Genomic DNA, 18399 nt, shown 5'->3' on the forward strand with positions numbered 1-18399 from the left:
ATCCTATTTCAAATGATGCACTTACTGAAGGGTCATTTTGTGATGCTCATTTTACTGCCTTAGAACACACCATCTATCATCTCTGCACTTCCCACAGCTGTAAATGCTCAGCAGGTAGAAAGAATTGAAGAGGTTGTACTTAACCTGTAAAGCACCAGTGCAGTGTGTCACGGTAGTTTGATGTTTAGCAGTTTTGCATGCAGCCCAATGAACTACAGGATTACTCCTGCACTGAGAGTGCATCCTAAGAGAGAAGTAAATACCCTGTGGTCCGGATCTGATAAATGACTAACTGTAACAGAATGCAATTAGTCCTTTCAATAACAAATGATACTAATGGTGACACTTCATCTGTTTCATGCGCACATAAATGTGTAACAAAGGCAGAATTTTCATAGTTCTTCAGCTTTTCCCCTCACTCATCTCTCACTTTGTCATCGGGAGGGTTAGGGTTGAGTTCTTTTTAATGAAAAAGAAATTATTTTTCACTTTTTATTGGACTAATTGAATTTGCAGAAAGGCTCCAATACATTTTTTGTTCTTGATATATTATTAAGTAAAGTCATACAGCAGAATGGATGAAAAGACATTCGAGTATTTGAAATATGATCATAAAAGCCAGCCTTTCATGCACTTAATTAAACTGCTGTCTTTAATTTTGAATGCATTATTTCCACACTGGACTGATAATGTCGTATGCACTGCCCTTCTTATCTTCCTCTGAAGTCAGTAATATTAAAATCTGCCTTTTGAAATTAAGAAGCCAACAGCATTATGAATGTACTGTTATTTTGTCAAATGCAGATATGACTGCATTTTCTCTACCACGTTAATGTTTCCCTGTCTTCATGTGGCTCATGGGCCAGTCAACTATTCTACACAAATAGGGAGGAAGGAAATTGCTTGTGTCCATTTCAATGACTTATTCTCTGGCTGTTTTTATTTCTACTGATTTAAACAAAACTTTCTGGTGATTTATGAAGACTTCCAAGAGAAAAATAAGCAAATGTCAGGGTCGTAAGCTGACGCTTGTTAACACACGTCATAAAAAAAGCAACAAAAAAATGAATCTAGGAAATATGGTCACAATATATCCACTGGGAATGTATGACTTTTATAAATGTGACAGTATTATGCTTTTGAAATAAGAAACACTCAAAAATCCCATGATCTCGAGACAGCTCTAGTTTTGAAATGAAAGATTTTTTCAGTGTATTTTAATCCTGAAATAGAACTAATTCTCCTTGTAAAACTTTGCAGCTGAAAGGAGAATTAATGTGTAAACCAAGACAAAAAGGGCTCTGTCCAGAAACCCTCGGGAACATCTTTTCAGAGGAGCCTGGTTCCATTTTATCACTGAACTGGTCATTCCTGATGAAAATGAATACTTGCAACTTTTAGGTACTTAAGAGTCATTTGGAACAGAGAAAATTTCCAAGTCCTGCGATACATTCCACAAGTGGAATAGCTGTGATATACTATGGCACATATACAAATGAAATGTCATCACATTACTCGTTACTCACATGTAAAAGCTGCTCAAACGGACTGAAGGATAGCTAATTTCACACTGAAAGAAAATCAGCACTCGCTATTAAATCCTGATTTTAAGGATTCAAAGACGAGATCCTTAGTGAGTAATCTTGAGATGGTGACATAAGAGTTTCTAAGCTCGTTAAGGTCTGTGGGACTAAAAATTTGATTGACAACACCAAAAATGTACAGATTCATCTTAGATTGTGATGCAATTGGAAATCTATGTTACATTTATTTGTAGTGCATTGGGACTGGAAATATCTTCATCTCCTAGCATTAGACCACATAAAAACCTGATAGCAGTCCTTCGTTAGGCAGCAGTTAGTGATGCTGTAAGATGCAACGAGGACAATATAGACTAACACAAAAGTAGTTCTATTTCAAGAGTTAGAGACCAGCATAAGATGTGATGGGATCTACTGTCTGTCACCTAGAATCTGTAAAACAAAAGAGTGTTACTAGAAGATGTCAATGTTAAACTGGATTTAGGTACCTTCAGCATAAATCACCATATTGCTGCCTTTATTTTAAAAGATAGCATCAAAAGAAATCCTGCACTTCTATAATTCTATGTACTTGTATTATAACGAAGAGCTACACAAAATTGTATTAGAATTATTAGTAATGTCTTACATTATAAGCACTCTGAAGAAAAACCTGGCCAAGAGATTTGAAAACTGAAATTCAGTTTTTGCTCCAGAAAGTTCTCATAGGAACAATGATGGCATTTAGACATCTAACTACTCAAACGAGACTGCAAATCAGGCAGTCAGATTCTTAAAAGATACCGATTGTGGACAATGATGACCATGGATTAAGATGACATTTCTCTTAAGTATCAAGGCTTGCTTAAAATGGCATGTCTAACAAGCAATTGTGGCTGAATGGTTGATGATGCATTTAATCTGAGCGTAACATTTTTATGGACATACAGAGCCATTTCATGTTCCCCTTTTTAGTTTCTAAACAGAAATGTGATGCTGCGCATGGATTTCTAACACATCCAAGCTCTGCTTCATGAAATTAAAACCAATATTCATACTGATTTGAAACGGAATTAAGGAACTGTTTATCAAGGTATCTTTCAATGCCAACTGCTTTCATGTATTTGAAGTGAGAGCAGAAATGCAGAGTTGGCTAATACCACATAGGGGAGAGACTTTCTTACCGTGCTGGACACATCTGAAACCAAATACCACTAAAAGTGAAAGTCAAGAACTTCATTTTTAGGGCTATTCAAATGGAAGCTTAGGAAGCGACTGCGGGTCTCTTTTTGGCTGATTATTTTTTTTAGTTGCAGCTTTCCATTTCCAATTTTCAAATACCAAGAACAGATTATATTACCTTACCTGCATTTTACAACATTCAAAACATATTTAGGATTTAGAGAATGAATACTTTTTGACGTTTGACATTATAGCGAGTTTAGATTATCTTTGAAAGTGAAAAATGGGTATTCCTTACGTGTTTTTGAGGATGTATCCAAAACAACTACTTGAACACTGCTGCTTAAAATGATATTTGTTACTCAACAAGACCCTAAAACAGTTAAACCAGTATTTCTCATCCCACCTTGAGCTTTCCAAGTTTCCCTCTTTGGAATGTCTGACATACACACATAATATAGTTTTTGTTTTCTATTTGTAGGTTTAAAGAATTTTATGAGCTAACAAAAAAAAGGGGGGGGAATAATACTTTTTCAACTAATTGGCATTTGTTTAATTTATGACTGCCTTTCTCATTTAGCTTCTTTCTGTTTTGACATCAAACTTGACTTGATCTAAACCAGAACAAGTTGCACAAGGAAGTATTATCAACTGCACAAAGAAATACTTCTCCACATGCAATGTGAAAATTAGCTTTGTCTAAATTAGATGAAAGTCAATTTACTTGTAAATAATATGATTTGTTTAGTGGCACAGCTAAGGAACAAAGGATTGGTAATTAACTAACAAGGAAAACCCCAGACACAAACCTGAAAACATTAAGATGCGTGACTGAGAGTATTCACTTAAGTTTATCAAGTTCACCCAATGGCATGAAAAGTTACAGATGGGAAATATCCTATATTTAAAACACTGATGTTTTGTATCTTGGTCATTACCACAAGGGAACATTTATGTATAAATGCCTTTGCAGTACAATAAATAATTTAAAACTCAATTCCTCTTATTAAATTAAGCTCCCAGCACCATCAAATTAATACATGTTATCTATGTCCTTCTATGCCATGATGTAAAAATTACAAGGCCATTCAATTCCTTGAGCAAGCAGTTTGTCCTCTGCCAGACATGTAGGGTATCTCTGCCATATAGATTTCTTCTCAGACTGACAGAATGGAAATTCATTTGCTCTCAATTTTACTATGATATTTATGGTTTACCATTTAGCAGTGGTTGTTACTCCACTTTTGCTATCATTTATGTAACCACAAAGCTCCATTTCAACTTCTTTTACCTGCTGAGACTTTTCTTTGGGCTAACAGTTGCACAGATACAGAATGAGGAGGTGGAAGGAAGTGTTTGATCAATTACAGAAAGAACAATTATTCTTCATGTTTGAGCCTAAAAACAGCCTTTGAAAATGTGAGTTCTCTAATATCTGTCACAATTACATTTCCTCTGCCCCATCATCAATGAAGCCTTCTCTCTTGAAACTTCTGTAAACCACATCTGGATCATAATCACATGAAGGTCAAGTTGAACATTCACAGTGGTATCTACAGAATTCCCTTCATTTTACTCCTATGTAACTAACCATAAAATGTCAGACTGCCTAAGATCTCCCCTTGGATGTGGATTTTTTACTCATTTCTCTACTTTCAGCTTCACATTTACCTAAAGGAGAAGCTGCTTCCTTCTGTTTATTAGAGCAAGACAGGAGGAGAACAAAGAATGAAAGGAGTATTTCAGAAATTCCCAAAGCCAGGCTGTGCAGGACGCAGTCAGGCTGTGTTATAGGCTCTGTCTTTAAGTGATTGCACTTCAAATATAGACTGTGAGAAACAACACCTCATGCTCTCTAATGATACTGCCATAAAAATCTGAACTGAAATTTCAGTTTCCTCCCTCCCGTTTCTTTTCTGCCTCCGTCCACTGTTCTTCTCATCAGACTGTGTGCACGTGAGGTGATTTGGCAGCAGGTACTCACTGCAGGCGTAAATCCCATTCCGACAGCCGTGCTCCATTATGCTTTGCGTTCCAGCTGAACTCCATTAACGGTTCAAGGAAACTAAATGGAACCAATAGAGTGGGAAAATATCGGGATTTGGGTGTGCTGCTCAAAAGTCTGACATATTTGAAATCTGGCCTTATAAATGCCACGCTGACATTTCCTATGAAAGAGGTCCCAAATTTCCCATGAAGTTGAAATTCCCTGTATTATAAATACACATTGACGTATCCATTTTTTGTTCCTCCAGAACATATAAAATACTTTCCAAAAGTTGCGACGCTTCGTTCATTCACTCCCATAATATATGCAGATCCTATTTTTGAGTAATTACATTTCAAAAGAGCACAGCTCTTTCAGCATATCAAATTGCTACTGACATATGCCATCCGTCTTAAATACTGTTTTCAGCATTCTAATTTCTTTTTCTAATCATGAGTCCATGGTGACAAATTAAAACAATATTTTGCGTGCAATTCATATTTTGCTGAAATTTAAAATGGCAAGAAAAGGATAAGTATTCCGCTTATTTTCTCAATTAATACAGCAATTAAGATAAGGGGTATAAAACTGGCTTAATTGGGTTGCTATGGCAACTAATTGCCTGATTTCTTCAAAAATAGCATGTTTTAGGTGGAATCAATCTGTGGTAATTTAATTATGTACACCATGAAGCCAGGAGACAGGTTAGGTACATGTAAGGAAGAATGCTATTTGCAAATGGTGACACATCTCTTTGTCACTCAATTATTTCCTAGCTGTTGTCTGCTTCCGTTCATTACACATGGTACAGAATGACAATTCTTCCTTCTAATGATTAGGACTATGAAGAACTGCACAACTGATGCTTGAGAGTATTTCAGCTGGTCCTTGGAAACAAGGAAAAAAGTGAAAATTAGACCCTGACTCACCTTCTCATTTTCCTTTTGGTGCGCTATCAGGATTTAAATGAGTCAGTCAGATTGCACATCGGCACTTCCACATTTCTCACCAGCAGCTTTGCCTACCTGACCTGCACAGCTGGTTTTCCATGTATCAAGCAAACTAAAGGAACCAAAACTTTTCTTCTAAAGACCTGGAGAGTTTACATAATGGGAACAGAACAATTCCAAGGGAGTTTTTAGCACGACAGCCTTCATGAGAAAAACAAACAGGCATTATGCTTTATGAGAGTCATCTCAACTGCTCCAGAACGTAACAGGATCTGTACAACATAGTTAGACAGCAACTCACCTGGAAGGTCTGATCCAAGCAGGTATCTCAGACTCAAGTCATTTATTGCCTATATATGAGTGGTTTATACAGACACTCCCAATAACTATGCATATGATACTGCATTGTTTTTAGTGATTAGAATGATGAATAAAGGAAATAAAACTGTGACCACTATTGGCACCTTTCATAATCCTGATAACCCCTGATAAGGTTGAGTGAAACTAAGTTTGCATAAACCTGACTTTGTCCTGTTATGAGCTCATTCTCAGATTAAACACAGTTCATGACACTTCAATGTGTGAAGTCTGCTTCATGATATTTCCTACCATTATTTAATTTCTTCTTTAATAGACCAGAGACTTCTGTGTCCACACAAGTCTCTAATAAAGAGGTTTCAAATTCTTAAGACACTACCTTGACCTTTACTGAAATCAAAAGTACAGAGCAAGTTGGGATATTCATTCCAAAAAGTTCTTTTTACCATGAAATTTCCCTCAATAAAAGGTCAAACTTCATTATCTATAAAATTAATAGTGTCCATCAAATGTGCTCTTATGCATTGTTTAAATTAAGTTTGGGGATGCACAGGAACTGTTTAGAGCAGATGTAATATAGTTCATGCTTAGCTACATTTCTCTTTAGTTAATTGGATAATAGTATCAAGTTCAAGAAGAACATAATAAATGTATTATTTTCTGCACTGGGATGACTTCATTTTCAAATAATTCTCTCATGATTGCCATCCTACAAATAAAAAAAGCTTTTGTGATTTACTGATAAAAAAAAGATCTGTGATGGATTTTATATAAAGAACCACCAACCATGGAGCTCCTGGATTTACTTCTGGCTGAAATCTCAAACATTTTACTAAACAGAAAATCACCTCTCCATTTGTCCCCAGCCCCGAAGGGTAATAACCAGCAGTCAGTGCCTGGAGTACCCAGTAACAGCTTCTCCACTGATATCAGTGGAATGGGAAGAAAAAAGAAGTACCACCAGGAGTTTGCCTTCAGCTGCCTCTACAGCTGAAATGAGATACCAGTGTGTGGTCATTTTAAAAACAGGCGGTGATGGAATATGATGGATAACTGAATCCCTTGAGCTAATATATTCTATATGCTATGAATACCAGCAGAAAACAATTTGTCCTTTTCATGTTGGACTAAGGTCCTTTTGCAAGGACTAACGTCCAAATCTGTATTTCATTTTAGAATCTTGCCACATTATAAATACCATTAAAAATCAACACACAGCTCACAGATGCACAGCACAGTGAACATCATGTTTGAATGACCATTACTGGCACCTTAGCATGCCAGTACTAAATGCACACATGTGGTTTCTAATTACTTCATTAAATAAGTCAATAATGTTGGAGTAGATTAGCTCCCGTGCTAACAGGACTACCAAATTAGAAATAGGCACAACAGATGCTAGAATTAGATGCTGACTCAGTATGTCAGCTGAACATGATTCCTTTGTGTCCAACCCATGTAACCACGTCCTCTCTTGCTCTGCGGTGTAGTGCACCTTTTAGACACCTCTGCCTCCTTTTTCCAGCATGGATAAAGTTCTGGGAATGAAGAGGGTTCACTGAGCAGTAAGTCTCCTGCTTTAGAATGGCCGAGCAATGAGTGTTACTGTGCTGAGAGTAAGATAAACATCTACCCCAAAGTAAGGAAAATCCATCTTCATACGGACTGATTCCCACAGTAGGAAAAACTCAACATTTTATAGCTGAGTCTTTCGCCTCCTCTCTTAGAGGGTATCTGACTCCACCTTTAAAACATGTGAAACTTCATTCTTTCGATAATCCTTCCGGAATATTATACCAGAATGTTACTTTCATCCTAAGGTGATATTTCCTGTTTTAAGGTGCATTTAAAATGTCTTTAGTTGATAGCAAGTTAAAAACGGAGATAAGTTTAGTGCTACATTTTGCTATGGAAATTTCCCTGGAAAAGATATGTTTATGAATGATAAGGAAATTATCAGCAGAATGTTTATCTTTTATATATAAGAAGATACTCCCCCCCCAATCAGGCCCCACAAACGTTCCCTGAGTCACATGGTTACAAAAACACAGAATTGCTCTCTTAAAAAGAACATTCTGCAGTTCATCACCAGGACTAAACCAGCTGCAGCTGTGGGAAAACGGTACCATATTAGCTGTTATATTACGGACAAATCTGTTATTTATTTTGCACCGTTAGCTCTGGAGGTTTGCAGAAACGTTCCGGATTTTCTCTTTATGCTCCAAAAGGCGCTTACTGAATTTTCAGTAGATAGTTTAATTCTGATTATATTTGACAGAAGGAACTTTAATCCTCATAATATTTAAAAAATATTGCATTTTAACAAGGGTTTTTACTTAGGTTTTTATTGCCACTGTCACTGCATTGAGTAGAATAGAATTCAGCATATCAGGGACAAGTTGTTATTGGAATTTAGGTGCCTTAGGCTTACTAACTGCTCAAATATTATGAAGAAATTAACTCTGATAAAGACGATTTATTGCTTTCCAAGAACATTCAAATGCTGTTTATATCTCTCATTGAGATCTCAGCATAGAAATAAGTATTTGAGATGTAACCTTAAATCAAATTCGCTCTGCATTTGATGTTTTTTGTTATTGCAGTGACCTCTTGTACCTTCAGATGGCCAGCTAACAAAGTGCTTAACCCTATGCATGTGTACCTTTCAAACAGAGAAAACAGTCAGTTATATAATGAGTGAATACAGTCCATAATAGTTACTCACCACTGTCTATTGCCAAAAAGAGAGCAGTGTATACGTTATTCTGAACATGAGGAGATTCCCGATCCAGGATGGCAGTGGTGGCAACGGTACCATTGGTAGGATTAATCTCTAGCCAGCTTGCTGGATCCTTGTAAACTGAATACCTGGGTAAAAAGGAAATAATCATCATCAATTTGTATATTTAGAAATAAAGCAGTTGCATTTCTACAAAAGAATGTGCCTTTTCAGTCATAGGCTTCTATGGGGTGGATCTCTTAAGACTTCAAATAAAGCCCAACAACTTAAACCTGGCGTTTTCCTTTTGAGATGGAACATTATTGTTAAGTTCATTTGACAAAGAAACACAGATTTGAGCCAATACCTTTGGATACAGAAGCCCCAGAGCTTCACAGAGAAATCAATATCTGAAACATTATATAGGATCTGCTTCCTCCTAAGAGTCTTAGGAGTGTTACACAGCTAAAGTATCTGAATGCTTTTAGTGGGCCTCTGCAGTAGCAGTGGTTATTTACGGACTTCATAAATCCTCTCACATTCTTCTTCTAGACTCCAGGTTCTGCTTGGATTAGAATTTATTTACTTTTATTGCTTTTCCAAGTGTTTTTTCTTTCCTTGCAGTTAATTATTTAGGATGGGTCTGGAGATGCAGTAAAATGTGAGGTGTGATATCAAAAAGAGAGTTTTGATTCAGTAGGTCTGACTCAGGAGCTGGCTGTATGCAGATGCTCTGTTTGCATGCATTTGTTCTGCAGTTTTTGATCCGTAGTTTTTTGCTTCTATTAATTTGATATAGGCGTTGTAGCAATTAGATCAATATGATGGGAAAGGCATTACAACATAGGCATGCAACTACTTTCTGATCAAGTAAACAAATGTAACAGATTGGTAGAGAGGAAAAAATGAAGCAGGTAATAGGAAAGAAAATAGTATCTGCTAGAAGAGGAGAACAACTGCAGGCCAACCAGAGACGTGGTGTCACTGAATTCCTACTTCAGAGGCTTGTTTTGGTCTATTTCCAAAGAAATAGGAAGAGGAAAAGAGTCACTATCAATTGCTAGATCCCTCTAACAAACTAAGGCAAGTCTGTTACCATCTCTAACAATGAAGGGGCAATGTCATCTGTCCTGTCCAGTTGCCTCTGCAGTCTCAGTTCTTGTCTCAGGCCTATAAAACTTCTGCTATGTCGCTATCCAAAAGTCATTTTAATGAAATGAAGAATGGGTCCCCTCCCAGCCCTCATCCCAGCAACAACTCAGAATCGGAAATAATACTCCAGAGGTCAATAGGATACTCTCATTTCATAAGTATGAGGTGGTAATATACACTGGCTATGTGAATACTGTTCTTGACTAAGACTCTCAAAACACATGGCTTGCTTATGTTCCAACAGAAGTCACTGAGAGTTTCTAAACCATTGGCTTCCTTCCCCAGAAGCAGAAACTATCCCTTAGGCAATATACGAAGAAGAAGCAAAGGCAACTGCTAACATGAAGTGAGACATTCCATCAACACAACATGTCCCTCCACCTAACCATCTGAACTAATCAATAGCTGAGCTTTATCTCCTGTAAAAACAAGTTGCTAGATTGGTAGCAACACAGATCTTTATTTCACTTGTATTTTTTACTGTTGTTTTTATAACTTTGCAACAAAGATACGCACAAACACATGAAACCAGGGCAACCCACACAATTCACACTCCGTTGTAAAACTGCAAATTCTCAATTAACCCTGAAACAATTTAAGAAGATTCAACACTTTTAAAGTAATGAGGATTTAAAATGGATTGCATTATCTTCCCTGATTGCTCTACAAAGCACTGATGGCTGTGCAAATAAAACACTGAATTGTATAACCTGTGATTTGGCACAGGATATTGTGAAAGTAGCACTTTGTCTTTCCCACATTTTTTACTTATTGTGAGCACACTGCAGTAGAGCCAAGATAATTGTTCCGTGGCTTTTTTTGTTTGTGTGTTTGTTTTTGAGGACTCTGCTAGCAAAAGATGTAGGATAAACTCATCAAGAAAAAAGCACCATAAAAAACAGAAATACGAAACACAGAACTTCACTTTTTATGTTTGACTCTGGTGGGATCTGCTCATATGTGGCAGTCTTAAAAATCAGACCATGTTTAGGTTGTTAAACATGAACTTACGTGCCTGCTTGCACCCACTCTGTTTTGAAAAGCACGTTGATATATCTGTATGGATGTATACAAGCCTGTGTCCTCTGGAATGTCAATTACTGCTTATTTTAGACTTATTCTATGTTGCAGTAGTGAAATTTAGCGCTGCCTTGTGGAGTTTCTTTGTTTTCTTGTGTTTAATTAAACCATATCAAGAGATCACAGTCTCTGAGGCTTATATGAACACCTGAGCATGGGTGAGTGGGTGTAGCCTGTATGGCTGTTATCTGCTTGCACAAGGTTCATGCCCTGGCATTATCTGTAAGGCAGGTATTGCAAAAGAAGCAGAAGAAACAATTCCCTGGAAATTACCTGCTGGGAAGCGTATACCTTAGCTATAGAATTATGAACAGATGCAGAGTGGCTGTAGATGCAGAAGGGAATACAAATCAATCTATGTCCTTTGACTATTTGATGCAGAACTACAATAAAACAGCAAATATATGGAAATGATTTTAAATGCATAAATGTCATCTTTCCCATCTTGTAATGCAGGTAAATAATTCAGAGGACGCCTCCTGGGGTGGCTAGCAGACATGCTTGGTGGCTGTGGCTGGCAGCTTGATTTGCACAGAAAACTATTACATAGAATAGAGCTAATAATGTAGACATGGAGATTTTCAGAACCACAACCTTGCATTAGCCACAACAGTAGTTTCACAGCCAACAGTCAAATAGCCCAAGGGGTCAAGGAGAGCAGCCAGGCATCTAGGAGCAGAGTCAGATGCTGCTCTTGGCAAGGACTGCCAGAGCTTAGTAGTTGCCAGAATTTTCCCATGTGGAGTCAAGGGGTCTTGGCCCTTTGCTATAACAGAAACAAGCAAGGCAAAATGAGGCATTTTGAACATATTGAGTATCATCACAACAGGAAAGAGAGGTGCCAAATCCATACTGAATGAGCTTGCTTTGTGGCACTGGCAGGAGTTAGGTGAGCAAGCTGGACAGGCTGGGAAGGGTGGCAGTTCTTCAGCCTTGTTCATCTGGGCACTGCTCATCTCACCTTGTACAGAGACTAACAGGATGCAACAGAAGTGGTTCAGTGGTATTGGCCCAATGAAGTATCTGACTTTGCAGCTAGAGTCTGAACTGCAGGCTACAGGCAGCAAGATGTCACCATGGCTAACTAGTGAGCAAGGCAGAAGATGTCAAGTAGAAAGAGTTTTGAAAGGAGTGTGAGTTCATCTTGCTCTCTTGTGTTGCTCATGGACTAGCTGGACATGGGTTAGTGGGTGGTAAGCAACTGCTTCCACATCACTCTTTATATAAACTAATACATATGAATATGTAACTATTACCCTTTTTTAGTAACTATGAGTAAATAGTTTTATCTCAATGTACGAGTCCCCAATTCTCTTCTTTTATCCCAGTGGGAAAGGAGAGAGGGAGCAGACGACTGTGTGGTGTTCAGCCACCTGCCAGGTTAAACCACAACACCAAGTCATAGCTTTAAAACGGTAAGGATGTATTTCTGCCTTGAGAAGCTTTAGAAAGGATAAAATTACTAAAAGATTGCTAAAGGACTGAGAACATAAAGCAACGACTAGGCAGAGTCGGCAACGAGTAGGCAGAGCAGAAAAGAGTAATTTGAATAGCTTTCTGAACATGCAGAAAAAACCATCACTGTCATTTTCAAATTGTACAGTTAACTCCTTTTTTTTTTTAACCACATTTAAAATAGAGATAAAACCAGATGATTCCAAATTCATTCTCTCTTCTATGTGCATGTGTCAGTGTGAGCATGTGTATGCTTACTGGTCCTGGGTGAAACTCGAAGTGTCAAAATATTGATAGCAACCATTTTCATAGCATTTCAATCTGTTCAGTCTGACTGGAAGGAGTCAGTATCAGAAATGTAACAAAGCTTATTCATACATTTGTATTCACAGCTTTTATGGATTCTGGCCCTACTGACATAAGGAAAATATATCAGGGTTGAATATACCCAACATTTCCCCTACGAAGTACAAACACACATTTCTATTCTGAATGGAAGGCATTCACATCATTCACATTTCTCAATCCATAGCATTTCACCTACAATTAGGTGGGCATGTTGAAGTTACCATATCTGTTTTGTTCCTGCTGGGACTGTAGCATATAACAGCAGTCTCTGAACTCTTTCCATGAGCTCTTCATGATCTTCTCAAGTAAACTGATTAGCAAGGCAGGTAACTTTGTGTTTTCTGAGCTTAGGAGCTCAGCATGAGACCTTCATTTTGTCTCTGAGTGAAAAATCCTCCAAACACAGACATTATAAATCTTTAAATCAAGCTGACACAAATCTCATCTCATGATACCAATTCAACCTGAACAATCAAGACTACCTTCCCACCACGTAACATCTTTTCCACTGAATCACCAGCATCTTTTGCCTTCACTAATTATGGCAGTGAAAGACACAGCATGCCCTAACAGTAGCAAGGAGGCATTACTGGGCATAACTGAATTCATCACATTAACAAAATCTCTGGCAATTAAATCAGTCACCGGTAGGAGTTACTCATCACATTAGCTTGAGGAAGACATAAGTCAGCATTTATGAAGGAACTCAATTAGTCACTCGGCTTTTCATGCCTCCTTTCAATACTACTTCCACCTGTGCCTTCCCATTTGGATATCAAAAGGTCCTATAACCTCTGAAGCATTAAGAAATGGATCTTTCTTAATAGAAGAACATCTTTCTTTCTTTGTAACTCTTGAGAAGTTCTACATTTTCTACTGAGATCCATACGACACATCCTTCTGTGTGAGCTAAACTCAGAGGCAAGCAGGGTGCTGTTCAGTTAGTGAATGCCTGGGTCTGAGCCTGCATGTGGGCATCACACAGGTTAGCATCTCCTACAACAGTCAGCAATGGTCTGCAGTCCAACAAACAACCAATGCCCACCATACAGCCCCAATGCAGCTGGCACTGGTCTGTCCCAACAATTCTGTGCCTTAGTTTCCAGCTCCTTTTAAATGAGTACATGCAGGTGGCATGGCAGTATTGTCAGAACTATATCAGTACTGCTATGGGCACAAGATCACAAGAATTTCAGTGTAACTCTGCTGTTGCTTCGGGTGTTCTGTTTTCAGGCGTATCTGAGTAATAATTCAAAGCTAAGTTTTTTCCATAATCTATTAGCAATTCAAATAAAACTGCCTGAAATAACAAAAGCATGTCAGCAGGTAAATGGCTATGTGCTAGGAGAGATAGGGGCAAAAATTAATCAGTACTGCTTTCTGTACATAGATAACTGCATTGCTGTTAGTAAACAGATACACAATGCTACCCTGGCACTTTTTAATTCCCATATTCCTTGTTGCTTCCATCACAACAGTTTTGTATCTGAATTGTGGGTCTTGTGCTTCCCAAGGGGATGCAACAGGCATATCAATCTACTTGTAGACATAATAATATATAATATCAATATATGATACGTTATATTATATACCAATATGTATATGTGACATATTAATAGCTCCATGTGCCACTTGCAATAGGTCTATGGTTTGTCCACAGAACAGCTGGCTAATAGACACTTCAGGTTTACATATGAGGGACCAGAATAATGGTCAGGCAGTGTATGGGAACTGATAATGGTAAATACTCATGACAGCTGATAGAGATCAATGCTGAGTAAAGGCCATTAGTTTGTCACCCAATTAATAAGACACTCATAAGTTGATACAGCAACACCCCGCAGCCTTACAGAGTCAGCTAGATGAATTAGTTCTTCAGCAATTTCCTTTTCATCCATGGAGTATGAATGAACAGGGAAGAAAAAAACCTGCATTGAGCTCAGTACTCTCCATGACAGATCATGGCTAGCACCAGCTTAAAGCTAGCACAGATGTCTGTCCACCATACTGGGACATGACCCTAAATGACTAAAAAGCAGCTGTAGGATTTAATATAATGGGGAAAACAGAAGCATAAGTATTAATGTTACTGAATCTAAGAAAATCTAAGCATTTAATCATCTCAAAACCTACAGGCCAAGACATTACCTAAGAGAAACAAGTGCTGGTATCACATTGAAGATCTCTTTCAGGTTTTTCAGAGCCATACATGTTGGTTGCTGAATCTCAAAAGCCTTCAGAAAATCTCTTCTGTACGTCAAACTTTGTGATTTCACAAAACCATCACCCATACTCTATTAAGACAGAGCTGAGAGATGCCCAATGACCTCCATAAGATGATGCCAATAAAAACTCAAAAAAACTTAAATCCGAACTGTTATGTTTGCACTTTCCATTCCCTGTATTTGACTTGTACACTGAAATGGTGAACTAAGCATAGTTAACCGTCTTTTCCCATTAAATATACGGTCATGCCAAATGCATGGCTTCGAATTTAGGTTGAAATGCTGTTATTGGAAGTATGGCTGTATGCTAAATGAGCAGCAGGGCTGTGAAATATCTCCTGCAGTGCTCTCTTGCAGTAGTCAAATTGCTTCAGGTAGACAATTGGAAATTAAAAAAGAAGCAAAATATTCTATTATTAATAAGAATAAATGCATCATTAACAACAACAACACCTGTAGTAAATCAATTTTTCTGGCCACATTGTTAAGAAAGGTATTAGGTCAAATGCATTTTTAAGCTTATTGCTGATAGAGGATTTATGCAATAGCCATTTTTCAGCTCCATGGAACAGATTCATGCGTTTGCAGACAGCCTGTATTTTTACAGGCTGGAAATGTCAACTTATAGAGTACAATTTTAAAAAATAAAGCCCCCATCAATGTTGTGCCACAAGTCACTCTGTGCATTTTTGGTCCCCAAATTCATGTTTCTCTGTGATAAACTGGACGTATCCCAGGGTGAATTCATTAGCAGCGCATTGGTGCATAGCTCAGCTCTTGGGCTGGGCAGTGCAGTTGTAATTCACTGCTGCAGCCCTTTCCCAAGTGATCCCACAGCGTCTCTTGAGTTTCTAGGAGGTTCTGTCCAAACATACACATGCATATGCTTTATTCAAACCCTATTTGAATAGACACATACTTCTCTGGCTCAAATGCCAACCTGGCACATCAAATAAAGCAATAATCCCCTCCCAAGTACAAGCATATCTGCTAGGATGTAGAGTGGACAAGGTACAGACGGTACAAAATGCAGCTCTGCTGCACAGGACTGATATACATTGCTTCTAAGGCTTAAGGTTTATACACATTCATGATTTTGGCCAGAAACTTGTTAATATCAGCTTTCTTTGGATCCAGTCTCAAAAAAACACATTTCATCTTGTCCTAAAGGACCCAGTGGTACCACAGGGCTGAGCACAGCACTGGAGAAGCTCAGCAATTTGTCCTGCACTACAGACACAGGATATTCTCCAGAACAAGCTCCTGTCTGTGCCTTCTGTCAGCCTCCCTCTTTCAGTGTATGAATAATATATAGAAATTCATGGCAAAAACCAGACTGCCCAGTGCTCAGGAGGATGACTTCTCCGTGCTACAGACTTCCTCCTGGCATCTGCCTGAACCACATCAATAAGAGATAGAAAATTCTGCTGGAGGTGTTAACAACAATCTCTAAAGTATCTGTTTGGGGTCCCCCCCCAGATCTTTAGGATTAAAAACATACCTTTTTTGTTACAAAGGGTCTAAAAAAGCAGATAAAAAGTGGAAACCTTACTTGGTCTATAGCAACATGCCCGTACTGTACTATTTTCAGCTTTAAAAAGTAAAATTCCACTTTAAAAGTTTTATATATATATATACACATTCCCATTAGAAATAACAAAACACAGCACACAGAGGTGTATTTTCTACATACAACAAAATCTTGGTGGAAATGATTTCCCTTAAAAACAACACAAAACCAAACCCAAGAAAGCAAAACAAAACCACAAGAAATTGCTTACTTCAATCCTTTCTGAGGTTAATTGGGCTGCAACATAAATATTGTTTTCTATGGGTGGGAGGGGATTATTTGCTGAGATATCTCTGTTTGTGCAATTTTCTTCTGGCTTCACTCAGAGCCACGTGCAGACCCCGCGGAGAGAATTAAGGAGCATGCATACCTCACACAGAAATGGTTTTTGTTTCATTGAAATAAAAATGAAGTATTGCCAATACTGACAAATTGCAGCGCGTGGGATTTAGCAGAGAAGGTCAAATGAGACAGCTTCAGCTGTGGATCCCTACTGCTCAAGACAGATCAATATATACCCAATATTGCCTCCTGCTACTCACTGGATCAGAAGGGGCACAGTGGAAATCAGAATAGGTCCATTCTGCATCTTGCTCAAAAGGCAAGGAGCTGCTTTGCTCAGACAGCAATCACACACTCTTCAGGCTGGGCTCTAATCTCATCAATGTTAGCACTGGGAGCAGTTCTTGTTCTCAAAGGGAAGAGTTCGTAGGTCTGCAGCCACACTACAGACAGTAATGCCTTCTACTTTCATCTGCAGGGCTCTTTTAAAATGATGCATCCCACCTCACTATCTGAGCAAAAATATCATCTCAACTTTATTTTGCACATCACACAGTGATGAGCAGGTTGCCTTTCATCACAATTATCCATCTACAACGATATGATCAAAACAGAATGAAAAATTAGATGAAATTCAGTTTCTAGCCCCTTGCCACTGAGAAATATCAGATCTGAAAATGGTTGACTAATTAGTTACTTGTGTGCAGAAGGAATAGGCAGAGAACCCTCGGTAAACATCAAGAAAGTAACTGGAGTGCTCTTGCAAATAGAATAATAATAATAATAACCACCAGAATCTACAGCAATTAATCAAATGAGAACACTAAAATTGTAATCATGAGGTAGTTAAATAAACCGTTATGAAAAGGAAAAGCATTTTTGTTTTCATTGTATGGTCTTCCAAATGTTTCTCTGTACCGAGAAGTAATTTTCAGCTTTTTTTTTTTCCTGCAGGGCAAAATAATAATAATCCTAGAAACTGAGGTGTAACAACAACAAGACCAAACACATTTATGTATTTTTTAATCAGAAGTGATTAGGGCTATGGTTAAATGAACCCAGAGGCTATAAGCATCTGAATTATTCCTAAAGCTAGGGAATAACACACCGTATCTGGGACTAACACACCTAGTATAATCAGGTTGTTACTGATAGAATAATTGTCGACACATGCAAATCAGTCAGTTTTTTCATTGTAGCAATTGTGCCTCAGAAGCTAATCAAAGTGAGATGAGCCGGAGGTTCTTTTATGAAGTATCTAGAGAAGGTTTTGGCAGAAAAACTCCATCAAGTTTCTCTACATGCCAATTCTTTGCAACTGCGCTTCCAGCATGAGCAGCTTCTCCCACTGCAAATCCTTTTGCTGCTTTCTCTTTCAAGCTGGGGTCTGGGTAGCTCTCAAATGTAGAAAAAAAGCTGTAATAGCCCAGCAGATTCACTACAGAAATACCACTGTTGAACACAGCCACGAAGCAGAACATTTCTGCAGTTACAGCGGGAGATATTTTTCCAAGGGACAAACAGAAGAGGTGAGAATTGGCTCACCGCTGTGAAGCATTAGTCTCTCTGGATCAGTGCAACTGCTGTTGCACTGTTGCACTGCGGATCCTA

The 18399-nt window shown here is 38.2% G+C and overlaps 1 protein-coding gene across 3 annotated transcripts in view; it reads right to left on the reverse strand.

Moving 5' to 3' along the window:
- The window catches only part of CDH13 (cadherin 13), a 398606-nt gene that overhangs the window by 18765 nt on the left and 361442 nt on the right, over positions 1-18399 (reverse strand). For all 3 annotated transcript variants that reach the window (XM_072346191.1, XM_072346192.1, XM_072346190.1), the window contains one exon: positions 8683-8825. In XM_072346191.1, the coding sequence (XP_072202292.1) occupies positions 8683-8825 (143 nt within the window). The remainder of the gene's footprint in view (positions 1-8682; positions 8826-18399) is intronic.

The sequence above is a fragment of the Excalfactoria chinensis genome, chromosome 11, assembly GCF_039878825.1.
Source record: "Excalfactoria chinensis isolate bCotChi1 chromosome 11, bCotChi1.hap2, whole genome shotgun sequence".
Classification (NCBI taxonomy): domain Eukaryota; kingdom Metazoa; phylum Chordata; class Aves; order Galliformes; family Phasianidae; genus Excalfactoria; species Excalfactoria chinensis.